Genomic DNA, 23449 nt, shown 5'->3' on the forward strand with positions numbered 1-23449 from the left:
CCCATACAGCCATTGAGTCATCCTTTTCAATTTAGATGGCGTCAATTGTGTGAGAGCAACGGTCTTTACAGCGCGTCTTCTTCCATGTTCCTCAATAGCATCCCACGCAGGGCTTGAGTACAAGGTCATCTGAGAAAGGGATTCCGGGAAGCTTGGTCAATGGGGAAGGGGGTGGGGGACTGGAGAGGATGAGAGGCAATCCAAGGTTATGTTATCAGGAAGATAACTGCTGGGAATGCCTGAACTTAACCCACTGGAGTTGCCTAAAGGTGGAAGGAGCTGGAATATTTATGTCTCATCCACCTTAGCTCAAGGAAATTCTGGGAAGTGCTTATGCCTGTACTCATGTAGACTGCTTTGGCCAGAGGCACTCAGGTGGGGTCACAGGAGGATGGACATGTATGGGGGATGGTGCCATGTGAAGTGCTGGGTACCATCCTCATCTGTCAAGGATCATCACCCTTTGAACTTTCTAGACTCTTATACACATGGGCCTTCGAGGCTGCCAAGGGTACACACAAAGGTAGTTTAAATGTTTTTGTTTGTTTGTTTTGTTGATTTGTTTTTGTTTTAATTTGATTTAGTTTTAATTGGGTTTCTTTCCTGTGACTGTGGTGTGTGTGCACAGATGCCAGTGTATGTGCCTGTGTTCACACATCCAGAGGCCACAGGAAGACTGCAGGCATCTCTTACTGAACCTTTAGCATGACTAGCAGCCAGAAAGCCCCAGAGAGCCACCTGTCTCTGCCCCTGAGCCATGCCATGCTCTAGTTATGTGTCACAGGCAGGCCTATGACCACACCCAGAATTTTATGTGGGTGCTAGCATATGAACCTAGGTCTTTATGTTTATACAACAAGTGGTTTTATCCACCTAGACATTTCTCCAAGTTCTCAGGTGGTTTTTAAAGGAAGTAACATTACACAAGAGGTAAAGAATGTGAACCGGGCATTGGTGGTGCACGCCTTAAATCCCAGTGCTCGGGAGGCAGAGGCAGGCAGATCTCTGTGAGTTTGAGGCCAGCCTGGTCTACAGAGTGAGCTCCAGGACAGTCAGGACTGTTACACAGAGGAACACTGCCTTGAAAAACCAAAATAAATAAATATAAGAGAAAAGAAAGAAAGAAAAACAAAACAAACACTGACTTCAAAGCTTTGTAGGGACAACCCTTCTTGCAAAAACAATATATATAATTTTAATATCTCAGTATGTTAGCAGTAGTAGTTTAAATTTCTTCTGGCTTAAAACAAAGGGTTACATGCATTCAGTAGCCTGGAAGGATGAAACATTTCATTTTAGTCATCACTATGGCGTTGCATATATTTAAAAAAAAAAAAAAAAACAAAGCCAGGTGATGCTGATGCATGCCTTTCATCCCAGCACTTGGGAGGCATAAGCAAGTGAATCTCTTTAAATCTGAGGCCAGCCTGGTCTACAAAGAAAGTTCTAGGTCAGCCAGGGCTACAGAGAAGCCCTGACTTGAAAAACCAAAATAAACAAATAAAAAACAACAACAACAACAACAAAAACAACAAACGAAAAACCCAAAACTAAAACTAAAAACCAGTTTAGGCACAAATAAGACATATGCTTTGTTCCCAGCCCCCATGTGTGAATTGCACCAGTTTAGGGACCCGTCAGTAGGATGAATGTGCTCTGTCTGAAATGCTTTGGACAACAGGACACACACACACACACACACATACACACACACACACACACACACACACACACACATACACAATGGTATCAGGGCAGCAGAAGAAGGGGCACAGGATGTGAAGTTCTGACTCCAACCTTTGCTCCTTCTGTTAAGGAGAAAGTCCCACCTAGTCCTTCCATACTTTTATTCTTCTGTGGAAGCTGCCCGGAAGGTGACTTGGCAGGCTCGCTCTGCAGTGTTTTTGGGTGTGCAGAACTCCCTGCTCTGCCAAGCCAGGTGAGTGTGAATGTATATGTGTGAACATGTTCTTTATATAAACTTTGGATTGCGGGATAGCTGTCTTCACTTGAGTTCCAACGCTGAGATAAGGATTTTCAGCACACGCAATTCATTTGGTAGGCGTTACAGAATAGAACTCTGTCCCCCCCCCACCCCCCCCCCCCGTGGTATGCAATCACTTTTCTCAACACTGGGACAGAAACAAATTAGAGGCAAGGTTTGCTCTGACTCGTGGTTCTGGGGATGTAGTCCACCAATAAATAGGAAGGCATGGAACCTGGGAGTGGTCAGCCTAGGCCTGCTCACATTTTGGCAGGTGAGGAGACAGGTATGGCAGGAACCAGAAGAGGTATCATGTTCAAGGCCCACCTAGTCCTCTGCTAGCTAGGTCACAGTTCCTGCTGTCCTGTAACTTCCTGTAGCCCTGCTGGCCAGGGACTGAATTTCCCACATGTGGTCCTGTGGGAGACACTTCCGCTCAGCCACAACTCTCAACACATGTGCTTGCAGATGCTCTGACCCCCCGGCGTGACTGTGGTTCAAGACTGAGCCTTTTAAAGAGGTGTCAAACCTTAAACGAGGCGGCCAGGAAGTCAGAACTCCACTCCAACAGGACTGATATCCAAAGCCAAAGGGATGTGGGGATGCCGTCTGTACAAATGAAGGCGCCGTCGGTATTAAGGAGAGAGGCCTCCAGTAGGACTAGGCTGTATGTATGATACCTTGACCGTGGACATCTCATCTCTAGAACTACACAATACTTTTTTCAGTCTGTTCTGTTTTGACACCCGAGTAAATTAAGACAGTGAGTGAGAGGTGCAGGGAGCCCATGGGAAGAAGAGTAAGAGGTTAGAAAAATAAAGGAATGTAACCAAGGGGACCCAGTCAGGGGCAGCTGAGGAGCCTTGAGAGACACAGAACACTCTTCAGAGGCCTCACGAAGCACAAATAAGCTGAGGCAGTTGTTGTCCATAAGCATACTTTTAGGTTCCCTGGGGCTTAACTCCATAGTGCCACCGTCATAACCCCTGGGGATCAGACACACATTATAGCCAGGAGAGTCCCCATCATGGCATGTAAGAAAATGAATGGTCTGTCCGATGTCACTGGCTGAGAACCCATAGGAACCATTGGTGGGTGCTGACAGTAATCTGAGTTAAGTAGCAACCCCGTCTTCTTTTAAGCTGCTCTGCTGTTCATAAATTAGCAAGGAGTTTAGACTGGGTTCATCAACAGCCTAGCTAGCATTTGTGCCCTCTGCTTGTATTAACTGGTTGGGAAAGGTAATTTACTAATATGCCCCCTGCTAATTTGTGTTATTTTGGAACTCCCTCTATAAATAACACAGACATCTCGAGGTTTCAGGGTCTCAGGCACATCACACCCCGAGCAAGCGTGTGTGCAGCAGATTTTTAGGAATCCAAGGGTTGCTTGCAAGAGAAATTGTACTGGGGGGGAGGGGTAGTGACACCTTGGGGGAGGCCTGATATGCACAGTGAAGGGCTTGAGGGCCCTGGCAGGGCAGGTACCTCGGTAGAACTCTGAGCTTTGACACTAGTCTCCATTGCCTTCCGTTTGGGGTTTTGTTGTTGTTGATATTGTTGTTGTTATTGTCGTCTTGTTTTCTTCAGAATGTCTCTGTTGAGCGTTAGCAGCTAAGGTCACTCAGACATGGTTTGAGCACCTCAAGCAGCTGCTGGGAGTCCCCTACTCAAGCAACTGCTGGGTGTCCCCTACACAAAATGGGGAGACCCCACCCTTCCCCAGCTCACTACATCTCTTGTCAATAATTCTTACTAGTTAGAGGCTTGTCTCAAGATTTCATTGCTGCAGATAGTGTATCATTTCCCTTAGTGAAGAAGATATTATTTATTTATTTATTATTTTCTCTTCTGGACTGAAACATGTTTCTGGATATACACATGGCTCAATGAGAACAATGAAAAACAAGGAAGAAGAAGAAGAAGAAGAAGAAGAAGAAGAAGAAGAAGAAGAAGAAGAAGAAGAAGAAGAAGAAGAAGAAGAAGAAAAACACTACCAGTGCTATCTATCTATGTAAGAAGAGCTATGGAGTCGGAAGGGCTACAGTCAGTCACTTCATCCTCTCTTGGGCCTGGCTGTGACCACCATGCAGATCTCACCAGTCACATGTAGCTCCAAGACCGTGACCTGGACGGTTTCAGTCTTCACATCTGCCTGTATCTCACCCATAACAAATTATAACTCATCGGCTTCGGTGCTCTTGACAGTTACTGGGGCCCACATGACGTCATGTGTCCTGCAAAACAAATGGTTGTGAGGGAAGCATCCTGGTGCTGCTCAGCTGTAGTCTGAGTGAGTCTTCTAAGGTCACTGTATTGAGATCTGACCCACATCCTGGGGTTGGAGAATTAATTTGACCAGAGGCAAGTCTGTTGGGCAGAGATGAGAGTTGGTTAATCAGGGCAGGGGTCATCATGATTGAATTCTGGTGGCTTTATAATAATAGGCATACGGACCAGAAAATGAAAGCACATTCCTTATCTCTTTGTCATATGATACCCTGTGACACCAGCATGAATGTCACTGATCACTGTGGCCCCTCAACCACGGACCAAAGCCATGGAGCCAAAATAAACCCCTTTTCGTTATTAACTATTCAGCCATCTGTATCAATAGCATAGCAATAAAAAAAAAAAAAAAATGGACTATGGCCAAAAGTGCTTGTCTGGAGTCTCAAAGAAAACTTTAAAACTACAACTGATGTCCTTCAAGAGATTCTGGGATAGAATGTGTGTGTAATCCTAAGAGAGCAAAGTGTCCTCACTTCCCCTAGCCCACGATGCTCTGGGGCAAAGAGCTGTGGCAAGCATCTGCACTAAGGTGCCCTCCTTCCCTCCTGGTTCCTTCCCTGTTGGAGTTCCTGTCCTGACTTCCTTCAGTGAGGAACAGCAATGCTGAAGTGTAGGTCAAATAAACCCTTTCCTCCCCAACTTATTCCTGGTCATGGCATTAGTCACAGCAATGGAAACCCTAACTAAGACAGGTTTTCGGATCAATGATGGTAGCTTATAGTTCATATTTAAACGTGTTTGCATTTAAAATTGACATTTAGTTCAGCATGTGGTACATTCCTATAAACCCCGGCACTCAGGTGGCTGAGGCAGGAAGATGGTGAGTTTGAGGTCAGCCTAGGATACATGGCAATACCTTATTTGTTTCTTTGTTTTTTTAAGGCAACAACAATAAACAAGAAAGGAAAGTATTCTATTTGTAGGTACCCTTTCTTTCACACCCTTCCTTCAAAGCTTTCATAACTTCCAACCTTGAGTGACATGTCAATGAGACAGTCCAGCGTATCCAAGGAGAGACCCTCTGCCTCTAAACCAGTGTGCCATGTGGGAAATGTCATACAGATGTGAAATTACTAGACAACAGAGCATTTGTGGCTACATGCCCCCATGGAGGCTCATAGAGAAAGAGCAAGCCCAAAGAAAGAGAGTTCATTGAATCCTGAATAGACAGTGTAGTCTGGACAGGCCCAGACCGTCATTATTGTAAACTAATCATGCTTGTTCCTCAAACACGGCCCATTTCCAGTCTGAAAACTTCCATCAGATTTGACACTGCTACTCTGAGCAGAGCACTATAAATAGCAAAGTCACTAGGGTCGTGTCACGGTACCCGTAAAGAAGCAAACTTCCTTGCTCTTGAATGAAGGACGGGACTAAGGAAGGCATTTGTTTGTTTTGATTTGTTGTTTCCAGACAGGGTTTCTCTGTATTGCTTTGGAGCCTGCCCTGGAACTAGCAAACTAGCTCTGTAGTCCAGCCTGGCCTCAAACTCACAGAGATCCGCCTGCCTCTGCCTCCCGAGTGCTGGGACTAAAGGCGTGTGCCACCAATGCTGGCTAAGATTTTACATTTTAAAAGGCTTTCCTGTTAAAATATGCATGCAAGTGAGAGCTAAGCAGACTTTGGCTTAATCTGAACCTTCAATCAGTGGAAATCTCTCTCAACACTTTTGGGCAAAAAAAAAAAAAAAAAAAAAAAAAAGTCAATCTTGTTAATCTTTTATTTGTATGCTTATTTTGGGAGAAAGAGTTTTACTGTGTGACCCAGGATGGCCTTGGTTTTGTTGTGTAGTCCAGGCTGGCTTAGAAACCAAAATCCTCCTGCCTCAGCTTCCCAAATGCTGTGATTACAGACAGGAGCCACCACACCTGGATACTTTTGTTAGCTCTTTAAAAAAGCATGCCTAGCGGATTGCTTTGATTTCACAAACATACCACTTACTGGGCTACTAACTTATCACTGCAGGATGAGGGTGAATATTGGAATGCTGATTCTGAGGCACAGAGGGTCCCAGCATCTGGGACCCTTCTCTTTGCTATGAAGTACTTTCTGGGGTGACTTATCATAGGTTTGCGATTTATCTGTTCCTAAGATTTCAACTTATATTCCAGATGACAGGACTTTCTAGTTAATCTTTAACCGACACGGAAATGTAATTTTGCAGAATAGCCCCTTCTACCATTCTGATTAACTGAGGGTTGATTGCAGCTAACAGAAATGTCACACACACATACGACAGTCGCCTGCAGGTGGAATTCTAAGTGGGAATCCTAGCTTTCCTCTTCAGATATATTTTTGTTTTCCAAACTGAATTATTCCCTGGTGCTAACAATTCAAAACAATGTGAAGTCCAAGCATTTTTAATTTTTAGAGTAAGCTAGCTTTCGAGGTTAAAAGTTTCCCTGTAGTATCTACCACTCCAGGAAATGTTTTTACAAAAATGCACACTGACAGAGTGTAGAGCGCACTCAGTCCTAAATTATATTCAACTCTGTAGGGCTGCCTTACCTCCTCCCCTCCCCCCTTTAATTTAAACATTGAGATGTGCACAGATGTCTCCAGAAGCCCAGATTATAATTCATTTAGAAGCAGGAGACTTATATTGATCCTATGTAGGTGAGATCTTATTTTGGGGAAAGTTTGCATGAAATTTAATGATTTACAGTAGGTTTACTTGTTTGTGGTACTATGGGTAGAACTTGCGGACTCATGCGTTCTCATCACAAGTTCTTCCACTGAGAACCAACTCTACACTCCAGCCAAGAGACTGACTTTCAAAATTGTTCATTCTGTCTCTAACAGGTCTGTTCCGAGAAGTTTGGGTAAGAAATCGCCACACCATCTTATGAGTCATGCAACTGTCCTCTGCTACATCCACAAGTCCACTAGAATTTGCTTTGAAAAATCTGTCAACCCCTTTGCTTTCATATTTTGCCGATGCTTGCGACCTGTGCTCTTTCTGAAGGTGAGGTTTCTAACTGTCAGGACAGACTTACAAACTGTTCTGCTCTGGTCTGGAGTTGTGCAGGAATGTCCCGCCGCCTCCATTCCTGCCCTCAGGGTGTTTAGATCCACACCAAGATGGATGGCTCAACCACAGAGGAACAAGGCTCATTACTCCAGGGGACTATTTAAGGCAGCCACAGATAATTTTCTATGAGAAAGTCACTTGAGGGCAGGAACTGTCACTTGATCACCCATGAGCCTCCCGGAGAGTTCTTGCTTACGTTAAGTTGGTTATAAATAAATTCAATGGATTGGACAGAACACACACAGGGGTAGGGTGGGGGAGAGGGGATTGGGGGGAGGGTGCTCAAAACAACTTCAGCTTTTCTACTGAAGTCGGCACCATTACCTATCTCTGCCTCAGGGGACCAAAAAGTGGTGCTTACTAGACCTTTTTATTATCTGGGGTAGGGGGTGTAAGGGGAAAAGACACTCACACTCTCTTGGTGGTTTCTTTATTCTTCTTGTATTCTCTATTCTTCATTTTCCTGGTGATTTCCTTCTCTCATTCTTTATATTTTCCTTCCAACTCTACCTTTATTCTTGATGTTTCCTTTCTAACTCATTTTAACTCTATCTTTCTTCCTTCCCTTACAGCTTATATACCCTGGCAAAATCTTTCAGGCAATATAAAAAAACTACAACATGGTTACATTCTGTTTTTCAAGTGAATGATTGCAATGAATACAAGTTAAAAAAAAAAAAAAAAGCATGTTTTCCATATCCCTTACATGATTAAACATTTTACATATTACTGGTGAAAAACAAATCATCCCAAGAACCCAAGTACAATTCATACCCAAGCAACTTGTTATAGATTAACAGTGTGTTAGCATGCAAGATAGTCTTTTACTGGCAGGCTGTGTTTTGTGGTTACAAAGAAAGGACCAATCTCTTTACTACTCGTCTTGAAAGGTAATCTTATAAGGAATTTTAAAGGAATCACAAATCTAAACTTTTATACATGAAAAACAATCAGCGAGATTTGCTTTAAATCTTTAGGGTACATACCCACTCATCAATACTTTCTTATATAAGGAGATTGAGGGCAGAAATGGGTATAAGAAATTAATTATCACCTTTGGTCATCAACCAAACCTAGCAAGAAAGGAATGCCAGGTCCAGGCAATGATAATTTAGCTGCTTTGTTCTTGTTCTCTGACCTTAACCAGCTCCTCATTGAATTATATGCCTTTCTAAACCTTTAGATTGTCTCCTTGGGTTTTTCACCTCAAAGCTATTTGACAAAAACAACTTAGTCTAACTTTAAGTTATTTTCAAAGCTTTGTTTCAGCTATGATTCACTCCAAAACCCGTGAACACCATCTCCCAACATTAAGGTTAAAGGAATTTAAACTAGCTGGGCTACTGGGACTCAATTGTTTTTCTTAATCATTAATCAAAGTTACAAATCTATATGGCTCCCCAATATCAACTCACATGTTCTAACTGTGTGATACATCCTTTTTTTTTTTAATTTTTTTTTTTTTTATTGTTAAGACTCTATTTAAGCCAACATTACTGGTATCAATTAGGCAGCACAGCTTAGGAAGAAATGTCTTCGTAATAATCCACAGGTTAAGATGCCCAGTAGAAGGAGGTGTTTCCATAAGATAAATACACTACATTACAGGCAGTGGGGGATCTCCCCACACCCATTGACACCATACCAGATACCAGGGGAAGATGGCCACAGCAAACATGTGAAAGCATAGCATTAAAAGACAGTCTGAAGTCTGTGGTGTTGGGCCCTTACCAATCTGAGATTCGCCCATCAGCAGGGATTTGCCTCCTGGTAGGCTGGCACCCTGAAGTCAGGTGCCATCAGCTGCTCCTCTGACATGGCTACTTAGGCTAGATTTGATGTCCCACTCTTGTTCTCTTTGATGACCCACATCCCAACAGCTGCTGAAGCCTTTGGGGCTCTTTCTCTCAATTTTGCTAAACCATTTCCCCATCCATGTCCTGTACTCTAGAGGGGCTATTGCCTCTCTGAGTAATGCATGTCCCTTCTTCCTAACCAGAAACTCTTGGGTACATGCGCCAAAGGAGTTTGTGGACGTCCACTTTTGACTGCCCCTTTCCTGACCTTACCTTTGGATCCTCACCCCGGCATCCTCTGCTCTGCCTTTCCTACCTACAGGTTCTCTCGGTTGAGTCCTAACGTATCCCAGTGGGTGATGAGGTCACAGAGGTAACCATCTGAGTATGAGGGGCAGCTGCACTATCAGAGGTTCACAGAGCCTGATGACCTCAAGTGGTAGGCTTGCCAGTACACCTTGAGCCTCAGAAGTCTGACTGGAGTGGCATCCACAGCTTTACCTTACTAAGATGGAGCTGCTGGAGATGTTGAATGGAGTTCTTGTGGAGGAAGGGACAGGGAGATGGACTTCCCAACTGCCTCCGCACTGTAGGAAGGTAGACATTGGTTTGGCTCTTCAAGGGGGATGGGCGTGAATGAACAAAGAACTTTCTAGTAAGCAGAGTCAAAGAGGAAAATGTTATGGCGGAACTAAATGTAAGATGCCTTTGGAAAATAAATCACAGGGCAAAGTGCTGATGGGATTTTTTTTAAAGGTCTATACTTTTCACTCTTTCAAAGCCATTTTAATAGTAAAAGGAGGGACACACCAACGAAGTAGAATCAGAACTATATACAGTGTATGTTTTGCAATGAAACAAGCTTTAAAAAATATGGGCTCCATGGTGGCCTTGTAGTAGATTGAATGGCAGCCCCCAACCTCCACCAAAATGTATTTGCCTGCAACTATTAGCTAGACCCTAGTTAATAAGAGGGTCTCTGTAAATGGTGTGTGTGTATCTTCAAACCAAGCATGTGTATTTAGAAAGACAGAAGAGGAGATGATGGGCTGGAGTTGGCGACCAGGCATGTTAGCACAGAGCAGACATTGGGATGGAGCAGACACAAGTCACAGAATGAATGGTAGAGCCACGAGTAGCCAGAAGTAAGGAAGGGCTGTTCTCTGTGGCCTTTGGGGGGAGATTCTGGGCTTCAGAGTGTGGAGAGGACAAACTGTGCTTTATATTGTCTTGTCTAATTTGTTGAGGTAGCCCCAGGACTGACTACCTTAACAACATAACAGCAGCACTAGGAAGGTAGTTCAGGCTTCTTAGGGCTAATCCCCCAGTCTTCCTAGGAGCAAATGCTCCTGTCTCCTGAAATGTGAAGATGAAAAGATCTCTGATGAGACTGTGGTGGGCAATGGGGGATTTCTTTTTAGCAAGGGCAGATGACAGGAGAAAAGCATTTAGCAAGGTTAAGGTGCCACGGACACCCAGTATGAATATGAGAAAACATGCATGACTAAACTGGAAGGTGGCGATAATGGGGACAGAAAGAGAGAGAGAGAGAGAGAGAGAGAGAGAGAGAGAGAGAGAGAGAGAGAGAGAGAGTTGTGACGCACAGTTCTGCCTCAACTCTTGCGCTGTTTTGGGTTTTGAAGATGTGAAACAGGCGTTAGCGTTGGTAGATGTCCAGATTCAGTAACAATTCATGGTACGTATTGCTGGGGCATAATGTAAATAAATGTCAGTATCCCGTGATGGAAACAGAAGGGAAGGCACAGCTAAATGTTTAAGAATTGTGAACCACAAGAATCTCATTTGGACTGCATGGGATTGTGGGAAAGCCCCTTTGCTTTCTTTCTAGGGTTGCAGGTGGCTGGGAGATGGGTCTAGAAGAGGTCTAGATGGCATGTGGCTTCTCCTGGGAGTTGAAGTAAACTCTAGTGTATCTGGAGGTTGTTCTGTTGTTCCGCCTGTCCCACAGCTGCTTATAAAATAATCACCCAGAGGATTAATATTGACTATAGTTTTTCTGGCCAATGGTTCTGGCTTATTACAGCTAGCTCTTTACATTTAAATGAACCCATTTCTACTAATCTATGTATTGCCATGTCACCGTTTTCTACATATCTTGCTTCCTCAGTGGCTGCTGGTGTCTTCCCTTGACTCTGCCTTCTTTCTTGCATTTCCGGTCTAGCTATATTATGCCCTGCTATAGGCCACAGCAGCTTTATTCTTCAACCAGCAAAAGCAACACATATTCACAACATACAGCAGGACATCCCACATCACTTTGGGCCAGTGGTTCTCAACCTGTGGGGTGCCACCCCTTTGGGGAATTAAAAGACCCTTCCACAGGGGTCACCTAAGACTGTCAGAAAGCACAGATACTTACAATACTATTAACAACAATATCACAACTACAGTTATGTTGAAGCAACAAAAGTGATTTTACAGTTGGCAGTCCCCATAACGTGAAGAACTGTATTAAAGGGCCACAGCATTAGGCTATGACAGAAGCTGTGGGATAAAGAGCTGGCTTAGGAAGGACATCAGGTAGCCTAGCAGAGTGGACTAGCCTTAAGATAATGCAGACAGACTGGAATTCTCTAAGACAGGGGCATACAAAAGATGACCTTTCATATTTCAAGGGCTGGGAGGATGGCTCAGTGATAAAAGTACTTGCCAGGTAAACACAAGGAGCAGCGTTTGTGTTCCCATTTTCCATGTGACTGCCAGGTGGGTATGCAACCCTCAAGAAGTAGAGACAGGGGATTCCCCCAGCAGTCTGGTTAGCTACAGTAGCCAAATCAGAGAGCTATGGGTTCAAGTGAGAGTCATCAGGGAGAAATACCAAACAAAAGTCTCCATAAACACTAGCACACACATATGTGTTCATGCATACATGAACACACACACATACAGAAAAAAATAAATCCACCTCACGTCTTCTTTGGGAATACTGCTGCCAGATGCTTGGAAGACAACTCCTCACAGTCAGAGACAGGCTGGCTGGAACATTAGGAATGAGAACGAAATACCTTATAGCAAGTTGCTGTATTTTAGACAGCAGCAGAAGCACCCCTTGTAGGAAGGAAAAGTAGGTGGGCGGCTAGGGTTTGAAAAGGAGCTATTGAATTTAGATGCAAGATGTCAGTGGAACCTGTCTTGGTTTGTGTTCTATTGCTGTGAAGAGACACCATATAGATGCACATATATACACACATGTCTATAACTCATATACACACATATGCATTTAATTAGAGGCTTACTTGTAGTTTCAGAGACTTAGTCAGTTATCATTGTGGCAGGGAGCATGGCAGCAATCAGGCAGGCTTGGTGCTGGACAAGTAAGGCAGAGACACACACTGGGCCTGGCCTAGCTTCTGAAACCTCCAAGCCCACCCCCAGTGAGTGACACAGCTCCTCTGACAAGGACACACCTCCTAATCCCAACAGTTCACCAACTGGGGGACTAAGCATGCAAATATGTGAGTCTATGGGAGCCATTCTTCTTCAAACCTCCCTAGGGACTTAATAAAGAATCAGAGGGAGAGAAGCAGTCTGAGAGGCCACAATTCAAAGCAAAAGCTAAAAAACCCCCAAACAACAACAACAACAACAAAACAAACATCTGGGTCTGTATTGTCCTGTCTTATTTAGGGTGAACGAATTTTAAATAGGGTTAAACTATTGATTAGCGTTCTGATTTCCTTATTGTAAATCTACTCTATTAGCAGGATGAGGTCTGCACAAAAGGATGAATGGAGATACCGTTCTCCGCCTGGAAGAGGGTGTCGGATATGCTGATTTTGTACCTAATGCTCTTTTGTCGGGCTATGTGCCAGACACTTTACATAGGAGGCAAGTGAACATCTCATGTGATAAAGTCGAGAAAGGTTCGTTGTGAAACACACGTGTAAGGCAACACAGTTCAGGAAGCCTACAATCGCTCCCTATGATTACAACGCCAAACTTCCTCAGGTTACCCAGGCCTGGAAACTTCCTTTAGGGAGGGAGGCAGCTTAGGGTGAATTGTTTCTGCCTCAATAAGGAGGAGCCAAGGGCCAGGATAGAATCTCATTAACATAAATGTGAGCTGCCCAACCAGAAAACTGAATTCATTTGAATATTAGGGCTTCCTTTGGAGAACCACGAGAGAAGGATCTTGGAGAAGAAACATCTGGATTCCGTTGTGTGAGGCGTATGTGTTCCTTCCCCTTGTTCTAGGATTTGCTTACAGGTTAGCCACTGCTCAAGGCTAAGTGGGCGAGGGAGCCTTCTAAAGCCTTCCCAGCCTCCTCCTGTACTAAAAAGAGAAATCCCAGGCTCCAAAGAGCTGGCCTGGGCGCCCGGGAGGCAGCGGAGGTCGGGTTTCCTCTCCTCCCCCTAGGAAGTGGTCTCGCCTGGGAGGATGGAGTGAAAAAGTGTCTGGTTGGGAAAGTAAATAGATGCAAGGCAAATAAATAAAGAAAATACCCACAAGCAATTACTGGAAGGAAGTGACATTTTTATGTAAGTCACTTTTCTGACGGACACCAGGCCAGCTTGGCGGAGAGAGCCGTGGGAATGCTTCCGGGGAGGGGTGGTGGTGGGGTGGTCGCTGTAAGAATCAAACGTTCAGCGGGGGTGCGGAGGCCACCCGGTGGGACTCGCGAGCTGGAAGTTGCACTGCTTTCTTCCTCGTTCCCCAGCCCGCCAGCCCCCCAACTCCGATCGCGAGCCGGTTGCTGCGCGAAGCCCGCAGGCGGCGCTTTTCCCGGGCCCGGCCGGGACTCCCAGGTGGGTCCCCCGCCCGGCGCGCGCCGAGCTGGGCCGGCCCCTGGGCGGCGTCACGACAGCCGGGGAGGAGCGCGGGCGGGCGGGGAGCGCGCGGAGGCGGGCGCTGCGCGGGAGGGTCGCCGCCGCGGATCGCAGGCCGGGGCGCGCGGCCGAGCGGGCGGCGGCGGTGGCGGCGGGGAGGGCTCGGCGGCGGGCAGGGCTCGGGGCTCCCGGGCCGGCTGGGTCCGCCGGGGCCAGCAGCGTCCGCCCGGCGGCGGGAGGAAGGAACGGTGTAGACAAAGAGCGGCATCTGGGCGGGCGCAGCGCGGCCGCCGCCCCGGGACCCGCGCCTCTGCCCTCCGGCCTCGGCGTGCGGTGTGCAGAGAGGTAAGGCGACGGGAGGGGGCTGCAAACTTGGGCGGGTCGGCAGAGTTGGGAGAGAGGGGCCGGCGGGCAGCGACCGCCTGGGAAGGAGCAGAGAGCGCGTCCCCCTGCGCGCCCCGCTGGTGCCCTCGGCCCCGCCGCGGCCTGGGCGTCCCCGGGTACCCGCACCTCGGATACACACCTTTCTGCGAGCCTTCGCCTTGCCCAGCCTCGGGCTGGCGTGGGGGTGGGGCGCCCTCAGCGGGCTGACAGCGGGGACTAGAACCGAGAGCCCTCGGGAGCACAAGCAGCCCTGGCCTGCGGACGGGCGTGGGACCGAGCCGTAGCCGGGTCGCCGGGCGCGCGTGCCTGGGAAGAATAGCCTGGGGTCTAGGGGCCCCCGGCGCTAGGAAGCGAGAGGCTGCGATGGTCTGGGAGAAGTTACTGTATTTATAACTATTCGTGATCCGGCACAAAGCTGCTGTCACGTCTCATATAAGCGGTCCTTGCCTCGGTGCAGGGCGCTTTTTGTGCCTGGTTCTAGTCCCTGCGCCCTACCCTGCATTTCCAAGGCTTAAACCTCCTGAGCCAAAGTTTCTCCCAGCCACCCTGTCCCTTCGGCGTATTCAGGGCGATTTAAACAAGTGGTTTTTTGCAAGAATTTGAGGTGGGACTTTTAATGTCTCGACAGCACCTCCCTTTTGAGCACTGTTAGCTTGGCATTGTGTGGAGGGGTTGGATTTGCAAAACGCTGTAATTTATACACAGTAACGATTCTCCCGGAAGGTGTGCGCGGGATGCTGGGTGGTGGTTAATGGATAGAAGACGTACGTGACTTACAGTAGTATTGTGAACAGCTTGGGGACACAGCTGGGTGCTAAGTGGAGTGGGCCCTGCCCACCCTGGTCTGTTCAGGTCGCCAGTCTGTCCCTTATTTGGCTTTTCTTATTTTGCCAACAGGTTTAAGGCTAATCCTGCCAAGTTTGAGTCTGTGTCTGGGATGAACAGGTCCCAGTTTGGGCTGCAGGTCCCTAGGCCTGCTCCTTGGTTGACTCCAAATGAAACAGCCCATTGGCTAGTGACCATGGCTTGGGGAGGAACGACCCCTTTGCTGCTCCTCAGCCATTGCAGACTTTTCTGCAGGGATTTTGAGGAGGAATGAAAATAATTTCAGACCTGTATTTGGGGATAGTTATCAACAGTGGTTGTGGGCACTTCCTCCATTCACTTTCCACGTGTTTATAGATACAGAGACGTAGAAAACAGACCTTCGCGAATGTGCCCAGTTTATTATATATAGCGAAGGCAGCCAGTGGACACAAAGAGAGACTGCTTTCCAGACAGTTAAGGTTTTAAACCTTTTGGGGCAATCCTAAGTGACCACAAGGGACGATCCTACCTTAAATTTTCTCACACTCTGGTCGGTTAATGCAGTTTTGATTGAAGAAAGAAAGGCCCCAGTGGTCTGAGGCTGAAATTGAGAACTTTGTGCGGTGGTAAATCTTGGAATTACAGCTCACGACCTGCTTTGCTCTCAGCCTCTCAGATGTGCAGTCTTCAAGTGGGGAGTTGCAGTATGAGCTCTGGCAGCTTGATAGAGCTGATCAGCTCACCCATGGAGAGACTGCACCCTTTAAAATGGGCAGAGCAGGTACAAGGTGGTTTCCAGTTTTGCATCCCCTATACCACGCTTCTTGCTTCAGTCTCCTTCACCGCTCTGTTTGACCCTGTCATAATCCTGACCTCTCTGTCATGTACTTTGAGGAACTGAACATTCCCAGCAAACAGGGGCTCCCAGGTGTTTGGGAAATGTACTTTTCATCCTTATTAAATCTCCCTTGGCCTTCCTTGCTGGAGCAGACTAGATGACCCCTTCAAAACACCCGGAGACTTGCTGATTGCATAGCGACCCAGAGTTATTTGTTTGATCTCTTGAATTAGCTTAATCTGCCCTGGCAAGGCTGGGCTGAATTGCTCTGTATGGCACACATGGTTCTGTTACCTGACTGGCTTGCAGTGTGCTGGGCCTGACATGGCTTGTGGAAATGATTTTATGATGTTCAGAATGAAGTTTAATGATGGAAGAATTCCAGATTGCTTGCCGTAAGTGCAGAGCAGGTTAGTGAGCAGTGTTTGGGGAAAACTAGTGAGCTAACTTTTCTTACAAATGAACAGGAAACTCTTGACAGCCCCCCCTCTCCCCCAGACTTAGGAATTGTTTCTTTTTCCTGAAATGAGTGATGGAAACATTTCTCAGGGTGTTTTCAAAGGACAGAAGTGAAAAAAAATATGCCATTTGTGCTGTTAAATGCCCACATTAAGGCGATTCAGAAGGTGGTCAAAGCACTGTTTTGAAACAGGCTATCAAAGGTTTGCAGCCATGGTGAAAGTAATTCATTTCTTTAGGCCTTCAGGACTGTGAGAAGAATGTATTTTTCAGCACCTCACTTCAGACATATTGACGAGAACCTGCTAGAAAAGTCTTCTTAGGGAATTACACCCTGTGTACCCATCCCCACCTCTCACCCTGCCCTATGGAGAACACTTCTGTCCTCCAGGCATGGCGGTGAAAGGCGTTCTTTACATTGACATAGCAGTGCCTTGTTAGGGTTGCGGTGGTCTTCCCCATCTCTGACTTGTATCTGTATGAGTAGCTCAAGAGGGATCTGGTCACTTTCACAGCTCCCATGAGTATCTTAAGTTTCATCTTCTCAATGGCCATCTCTCCTTTATCTTGCCATCTTGCATCTTAACCTAGAGGCAATGAATGTGTCCTGGAACTTCCAAGAGAACTTTCAGGATCATTTCCTTTTGACATCTATGGCCTTCTAACCAGTAACGAGTTGTCTCTGGTGTTTCCTAATCTGCCATGGGCTGGAGGGTGTAGGGCGGGCACCACACTTGATCTACAGTTCACGTGTGACAACACTTAGTAACGCATTGTTGCTTTCTGGCATGTGTTACCGAGGTTGGTAGTGAAATCAGAACCCTAGCCTCTGCTCAGAACACTACCGCACCATACATAGCCTGCCTGGTCCCTAGGACGTTCAGACAATGAGGAAATGTGATCTGGCAGCCTCTGTTTGGTGAATTCTCTGGTCAGGCAAGTCATTTGTAGTCTAGTCCTCTAGTGAGACCTAAAGACAGGAACAAAAAAACAAAACAAAAACTCATGAAATTCCTCTATACCCCCTTTTACACATCCTGAAGGTAATCTTACATAATCCCTTTTGTGCACCTGCATTGGACTTCCTGGAGCCAAACAAACCCCGCCCCAGAGCCTTGGGATGGACTGCCCGAATGGCTTATGTTGTCTTGAGACAGGGTCTCACTGTGTAACCCTTGCTGTCCTCATACCTGATTCTTCTACTGCAGCCCCCAGAATGCTGGAATTGCGGGTGTGTGCCATCATGTGCCTAGCTTGAGTGTTTTGATTTTTCAATAGAAAAGGCTGCCCAGGTCAGCCTATTGTGACAGCTCTGGCCAAAGCGTTGGTTTGGCCAGAGGAAGTAGTTATTCGGTCAAATCCCTCCTTTCTGCTGTCTGTATTGGCAAGATTTCTAAGAAAAGAAAGTTCAGGTTTACTCAGTTTGATTTCAGTTTGACCATCTGTAATCTGAAGTACTGAAGTGTTGCAGATTTTAGGACTTTTCATTTTTCTTTATAGCCGAATAGTATTCCACAGCATGTGTATACCACATTCCCACTATTTAGGTCATTTCTGTTTCCTAGTCATTGTGAATAGGGTGGCAATAAACGCGGCTGAGCAGGTGTCTGTGGAGTAGGATGGAGAGTGCTTTGGGCATGTGTCAAGGTGCAGTATAGCTAGGTCATATGCTAGCTTGATGTTTAGTGGCTTTTTTTTTTTTTTTTTTTTTTTTTGCAGAAGGCCCTACCAAACCGGAGGCTTTCAGAGCAACCGCCATGATGCTGCCACAAATGGAAAATTCCACCCTTGACTTTGTGACAGGTTATCTGAGTTCAGGTGTACTAGAAAGACTGCCTAAGATTGCAATCAGTGCATAGATAAAGTGTATACGAAACACATGTATTTCTTGTTTTGATTTGTTTGTTATTTCCTCCAAAGTCTGACCTATGCAGGTTGTAGATGGGGATGTTAGGAAATAACTAATTCATCAGCAGGATAAACAAATAAATTTTAGCCCAGGAGTTCTGGTTGAGGGTGGCGTATAATGAACGTGCCTCAAAGGCTGGCACACATCTGTCCCCAGACAGGTGGATGAGACACATTCAGCCTGTATTTCAAGTTCTTTTTTTTTTTTTTTTTAAAGGCAGTTTTAGGAAGTAGATATGTTGGCTAACCAGCTGTTGGGAAGACCCAGACTTCCATATAATAAGACAAGAATAAGACACTAATGTGGTTTATAGTTTACAGGGTTCTTTTTGTGTGCTTGATATTTAGTGTTCTGTATAGAATGCATAATTGGTTCTGATTCACATCTGTCAAAGACCGGGATCCAGGACACTGCCAGGGGTTATAAACTGTGGATTTAGGTTGAAATCTTGCTCAATGCCCTGTCACCTCTCAGAAGGAGAAGGTGAGGCCACAGTGTCAGTGAGTCCAGGAGTATTGTCATGGCCCTTGGGTGTTGATATATATATATATATATATGTAATGAAACACCATAACCAAAAACGAGTCAGGAAACAAAGGGGTTATTTATTTATTTATTTATTTGGCTTACACTTCCACATCATAGTTTATCAGTGAAGTCAGGACAGGAACTGGGCAGGAACCTGGGGGCAGGAGCTGATGCAGAGGCCACGGAAGGGTGCTACTTACTGGCTTCCTCCCTGCTTTCTTCTAGAAGCCAGGACCCACCAGCCCAGGGATGGCATCACCCTCAGTGAGCTGAACCCTCCCACACATCTATTCTGGGCCATGTTGCAGGTGTATAGAGATGTGGGTAGGACAGTTAACATGTGGGGGCCCTTGGAGTAAGAGCCATTTGTGTGGAGGCAGAGGGAAGATAGGGCCAGGCTTGACTTTGTGTCCTCACTTCACTCTTAGAGCTGCCTTGAAAGTCTCCCTGTGTCCAGGGTATTCATTCCTGCTTAGTGTGTGTTTTGATGTGCTTTGTAGAATGCTGTGGACTAGGAGGCTGAAGCAACGGGGTGAGTTTACTCGGCACTCTAGAAGCAGGAAGACAAAGTTATCATGTAGTCTGGTGAGGCATGCTCTTCTTGTCTTTAATTGGCCTCCCTCCCTCCCTGCCTCCCTTCCACCCTCTCCCCCTCCTTCCATTGTATAAGCACAGAGGAAGGGATCTCTGCTATACCCTTGTGTCTTAGGAGAGTAGCAGTTCTATTAGATAAGGGTCCCGCTCTTATAACTGTAACTTTCCCCCTTTTTTTAATTACATGTTTGTGAGTGTGTGATGTGGCTATGCGCATGTGAGTGTAGGTGCCCGAGGGGGCTGGAAGAGTGTGTTGAATCCCCTGAAGCTAGAGTGAGTCAGTTCCTGAGCTCCATGACATGAGTGCTGGGAACCAAACTCGCTTTCTCCAAGAACAGCATGAGCTCTTAACCAGTAAGCACATCTTCAGCCCCAATATGGTAATATTGCTCTTTTAAGAGATGGTGTTTCGCTGTGTATTTCTGCCTGGGCTGGACTTCACTGTGTACATCATGCTGTTCCTAAACTCACAGAGCTCTTCCTGCCTCTTGTCTCCTGAGTGCTGGGATTAAAGGTGTGTGCCATCACTGCCAGCTTCAAATTATCTTCTTTAATGTTCTGTGTCCAGTTACTTTAGCCCTTCAACGTCTGTGGTTTTTACCTACAATCATAAAACTTTTGTCTGTACTAAATATAGTTTTTTTTCCCTTAAATGTATTTGTTAATATAGTTTCCTTAGCATTGACATTATTGGGTCAATGCATAATCTAGGATGATTTGAAATATACCGGATGAAGTGCATAGGTGATATGCAAAGATTGTGTGACGTTGTTGCCGAAGTGATATGAACGTCTGAGAAATTTGGCTGCCCCACGGGTTTGGAATCAGTCTTCCACGATACTGAGAATCGTATCATTATTGAGGGGTTAGGGCTTCAACTATGAATCCGGGGCAACAGCTCCATCTGTTACAATGTAACTCTGTGTTCTCAAATGGCTGATTTTTAGGACAGGCAGTTACTTTTACCACCCAGCCCTAGAATCTGTTTATCTTTGAGGACAACTGCCAGGGACAGAATTAGTGAGAAGTAAAAAGAGACTGTCAACTCATTGAGTCTAGCCCTCAGATCCCCCAGCAGGGAGGAAGCCTTGGCACTGGCCTTCGAGACTTTAAGCAGAGCGATTAAAGACAAAAGGGCTTGACTCAGTCCAGTTTGGACACTCGCCCTCACTCACCACGTGGTTTGACCATGGGCACTTGCTGTGTTTTGCTTGACCTTTTTTCTTTTCCTTCCTCTATGAGGACTTTGATCAATACAATGGAGAACATGGCAGGTTCTGTATGAGAAGGAATGCATTTGCTAACTCCCGGAGGTAAAGTGTGGGGCAGGGTGTGGTACTTCAGTAATAGTGCTGTGAACCAGTGAGTGCCCTTCTTGGGTGAGACATACACAACCTTCATCAGTGTGTGTTTATGATCAAGGCTGGTCCATTCCAGGTGGCCACATTGGAGGGTGGGGACTGTCCATGCATAGCTGTCTGTTAGTCCATAGTTCCTTTGTTGCTTTGTTTTTGTTTGTTTGTTTGTTGTTCATTTGCTTGTCTTTTCATCCGTTCAAAGAATCAATTATCTTTCCTAATTATTTTTCTAAAATTGAGACACTATCAGTGTCTCAGGCTGCATCGTCCCCCTGGCCTGCTTTGCCCTCTGGTTACAGTCCTCTTCATCCATCAACTCATTCGTCCTTGAATTCTCCCTCATCCTCCCAATCTGGTTATCTGCCCTGTTGAACACCAAGGCGTTCCAAGTTCCTGGTGTTACGGATGGGGATTGTATACACGCATGGATGTGCAAGTGCACTCTTGCTCCTGTTCTCCAAGCCTTTCTTCTCTCCCAAGATACCGCTGTCTGTACACGTACTGACAGTGGTGTGCTAATTCTGGTGAGGAGCCACTCTTAGACGCTGCTGTCCACTGGGGCCATTCAGGGTAATCCCTAAACTGCTGTTCTTCTGTGTAACTGTGACTCTGCACACAGAGCAACTGGAGCCTGGCTCCTTTTTTTTTTTTTTTTTTTTTTTTTTTTTAATGGCAAGAGAGCTTGTCTGCAGAAAGCACCGTGGGTATGTGCCTTTTAACGCAGTAAGTGTCTCCCCGTAAATTCCTCCCTGTAAAAGCCATGTTTGTCAGGAGCGGTGCCAACTCATTGAAATGTCATGTGAGTCACCAATGCCAGCTCCAGATGTAACTTTAAGTGTTCTCAGAGCCATGTTAAAAATATAAAAAGAAACGAATGTTTTTCTTTACCTGGTATATCTGAAATAGTTTAATTTATGTATGTAATCATTATAAAACACAATGTGTGGTTGGATTTGTTTGTTGTTTGTTTATTTTTGGTGAAGTCTTCAGAATCAAGCACACTTGGTGTAGTTAGTTATAGCACGCATCTTTTCCTTCTTGGTGCATTTTGGGTGACCCCACAGCTGCAGTGTTAGGGAACTTGGGGAACACTTTTCATGGTCTATACTTCATTCAGCCCACATTTTTCAGGTGAAGGCAGCTAAAACTGGTACTTAGGACTGTAGGAACAATTCAGGGTAATAATAGTGAAGTGATGATTATGCTTTTCTTCGGATGTACAGCCTATGTAGTGTAAGGAATGTGTCTCACTCTAAAACATATTAGGGCACTAAAATCATGTTAGATTATAAGTAGGTACATATATGTAATCAATGTACCTTGTGTTTTAAAAATCTTTTTTAAATGTGTTTTTAATTCTAGAGATTAACATACCAACATAAAATAAGTTTTTACATATTTCTGATCAGTACTAAGTGCTTAATCTGTATGTAGGTGTAGAAGCTAAAATCATTTTTGAGTGGTCTTTAATGAGTGTGCATGTGTGTACCCACACACAAGTGTACGCATGCACACACACACACACACACACACACACACACACACACACACCAGCGCTGCACCAGACATTGTAATTACTGTTGTAAGTGCACTACAGACAATAACTCATTGAACATTCACCAGACCTGAGCATGGCATTTTCTGCTTTTATCTTGGGAAGAAAAGCAAGGGGACTAGGTTGGCCGTCTGATGTCACAACTGCTCAGCTGCTGGTCTGTGACTGCTGTTCTGACCACCTCACCCTCTAAGCTAAGCCTCCATCCCTTCATTAAGATGTGTCCAAGGTGCATGAAGCAGAGTATAAACTTGCATGGTAGATAAGATATGAAAGACATTGAGGGGAAAAAATCATTGGTAGGGAGTGGAGCTTGGATATAGATTCATTCTGGAAACTTCTTATCAGCTACGTGGGAAGGAGGAGGCTCTGGACTTTGCAAGGACTCAGCAAATAAATAAAAGTCCTTCAGTGGCCTTGGATAGGTGGCTGTGAAAGGCTACACTGTCCATTCTCCTGACTGACTCTGTGCCCATTTGACATGTGAGGGTCTTGATACTTTGGTATCTTTTCTAGTCAGAGAGGGCTGGGTTGCTTCTTAGTCTGTATTGTAGAAGCAGCTGCCACAGGGCCCCATGGGAACTAGGCGCTAGCTGCCATTCCAGGAGAGTTCTCGTGTGCCAGACCTTCCCAAACTTGCCTGCTACTGTTTGGAGTGCTCCTGAGCATGGTAATAATACAGTCTGTCTGTGTCTCCATCGGTATTTTTCCTTCAACGATGTGCCTCAACTTAGTAATTATGAATTTTGGCTGAATATTTCTGAATGTCTGTAAGTCAACAAATGTTTTAATTATGTCACTAAGGAGCCTGGCTGAAGGAACATTTACTGCCTGTTTTTCTTTGCTTCCTTCCCGCAGCTGTGTCCATTTTATGGACAGTCACTTTATAAGCTTGTATCAAGCCTGTATGTGTAAAGAGGACCAGCCAGAACTGGTAGTAAGCTGTCCTCATTTTACTGTGTGTGGTGTAGAAACCAGCTTGATGTTGACGGAATAGCCCTGCAAGCTACATTTAGCGCTTTTAAATTTAAAAAGCATTTCGTTTCATTTATTTGTTTATTTTTAGAGCAAGAAATAAAGGGTTTGGGGAGTTATGTTAGAAAGTTTCCAGAATCTTGGTATGATGA

General features: G+C 45.6%; 1 protein-coding gene across 1 annotated transcript in view; it reads left to right on the forward strand.

Moving 5' to 3' along the window:
* LOC127236706 (myosin IC heavy chain-like) overlaps positions 1-23449 on the forward strand; it is an 84602-nt gene that overhangs the window by 15498 nt on the left and 45655 nt on the right. The window contains exon 2 of the mRNA XM_051204463.1: positions 13782-14235. Coding sequence (XP_051060420.1) covers positions 13782-14235 — 454 coding nt within the window. The remainder of the gene's footprint in view (positions 1-13781; positions 14236-23449) is intronic.

Source organism: Phodopus roborovskii, unplaced genomic scaffold (genome assembly GCF_943737965.1).
Source record: "Phodopus roborovskii unplaced genomic scaffold, PHOROB, whole genome shotgun sequence".
Lineage (NCBI taxonomy): Eukaryota > Metazoa > Chordata > Mammalia > Rodentia > Cricetidae > Phodopus > Phodopus roborovskii.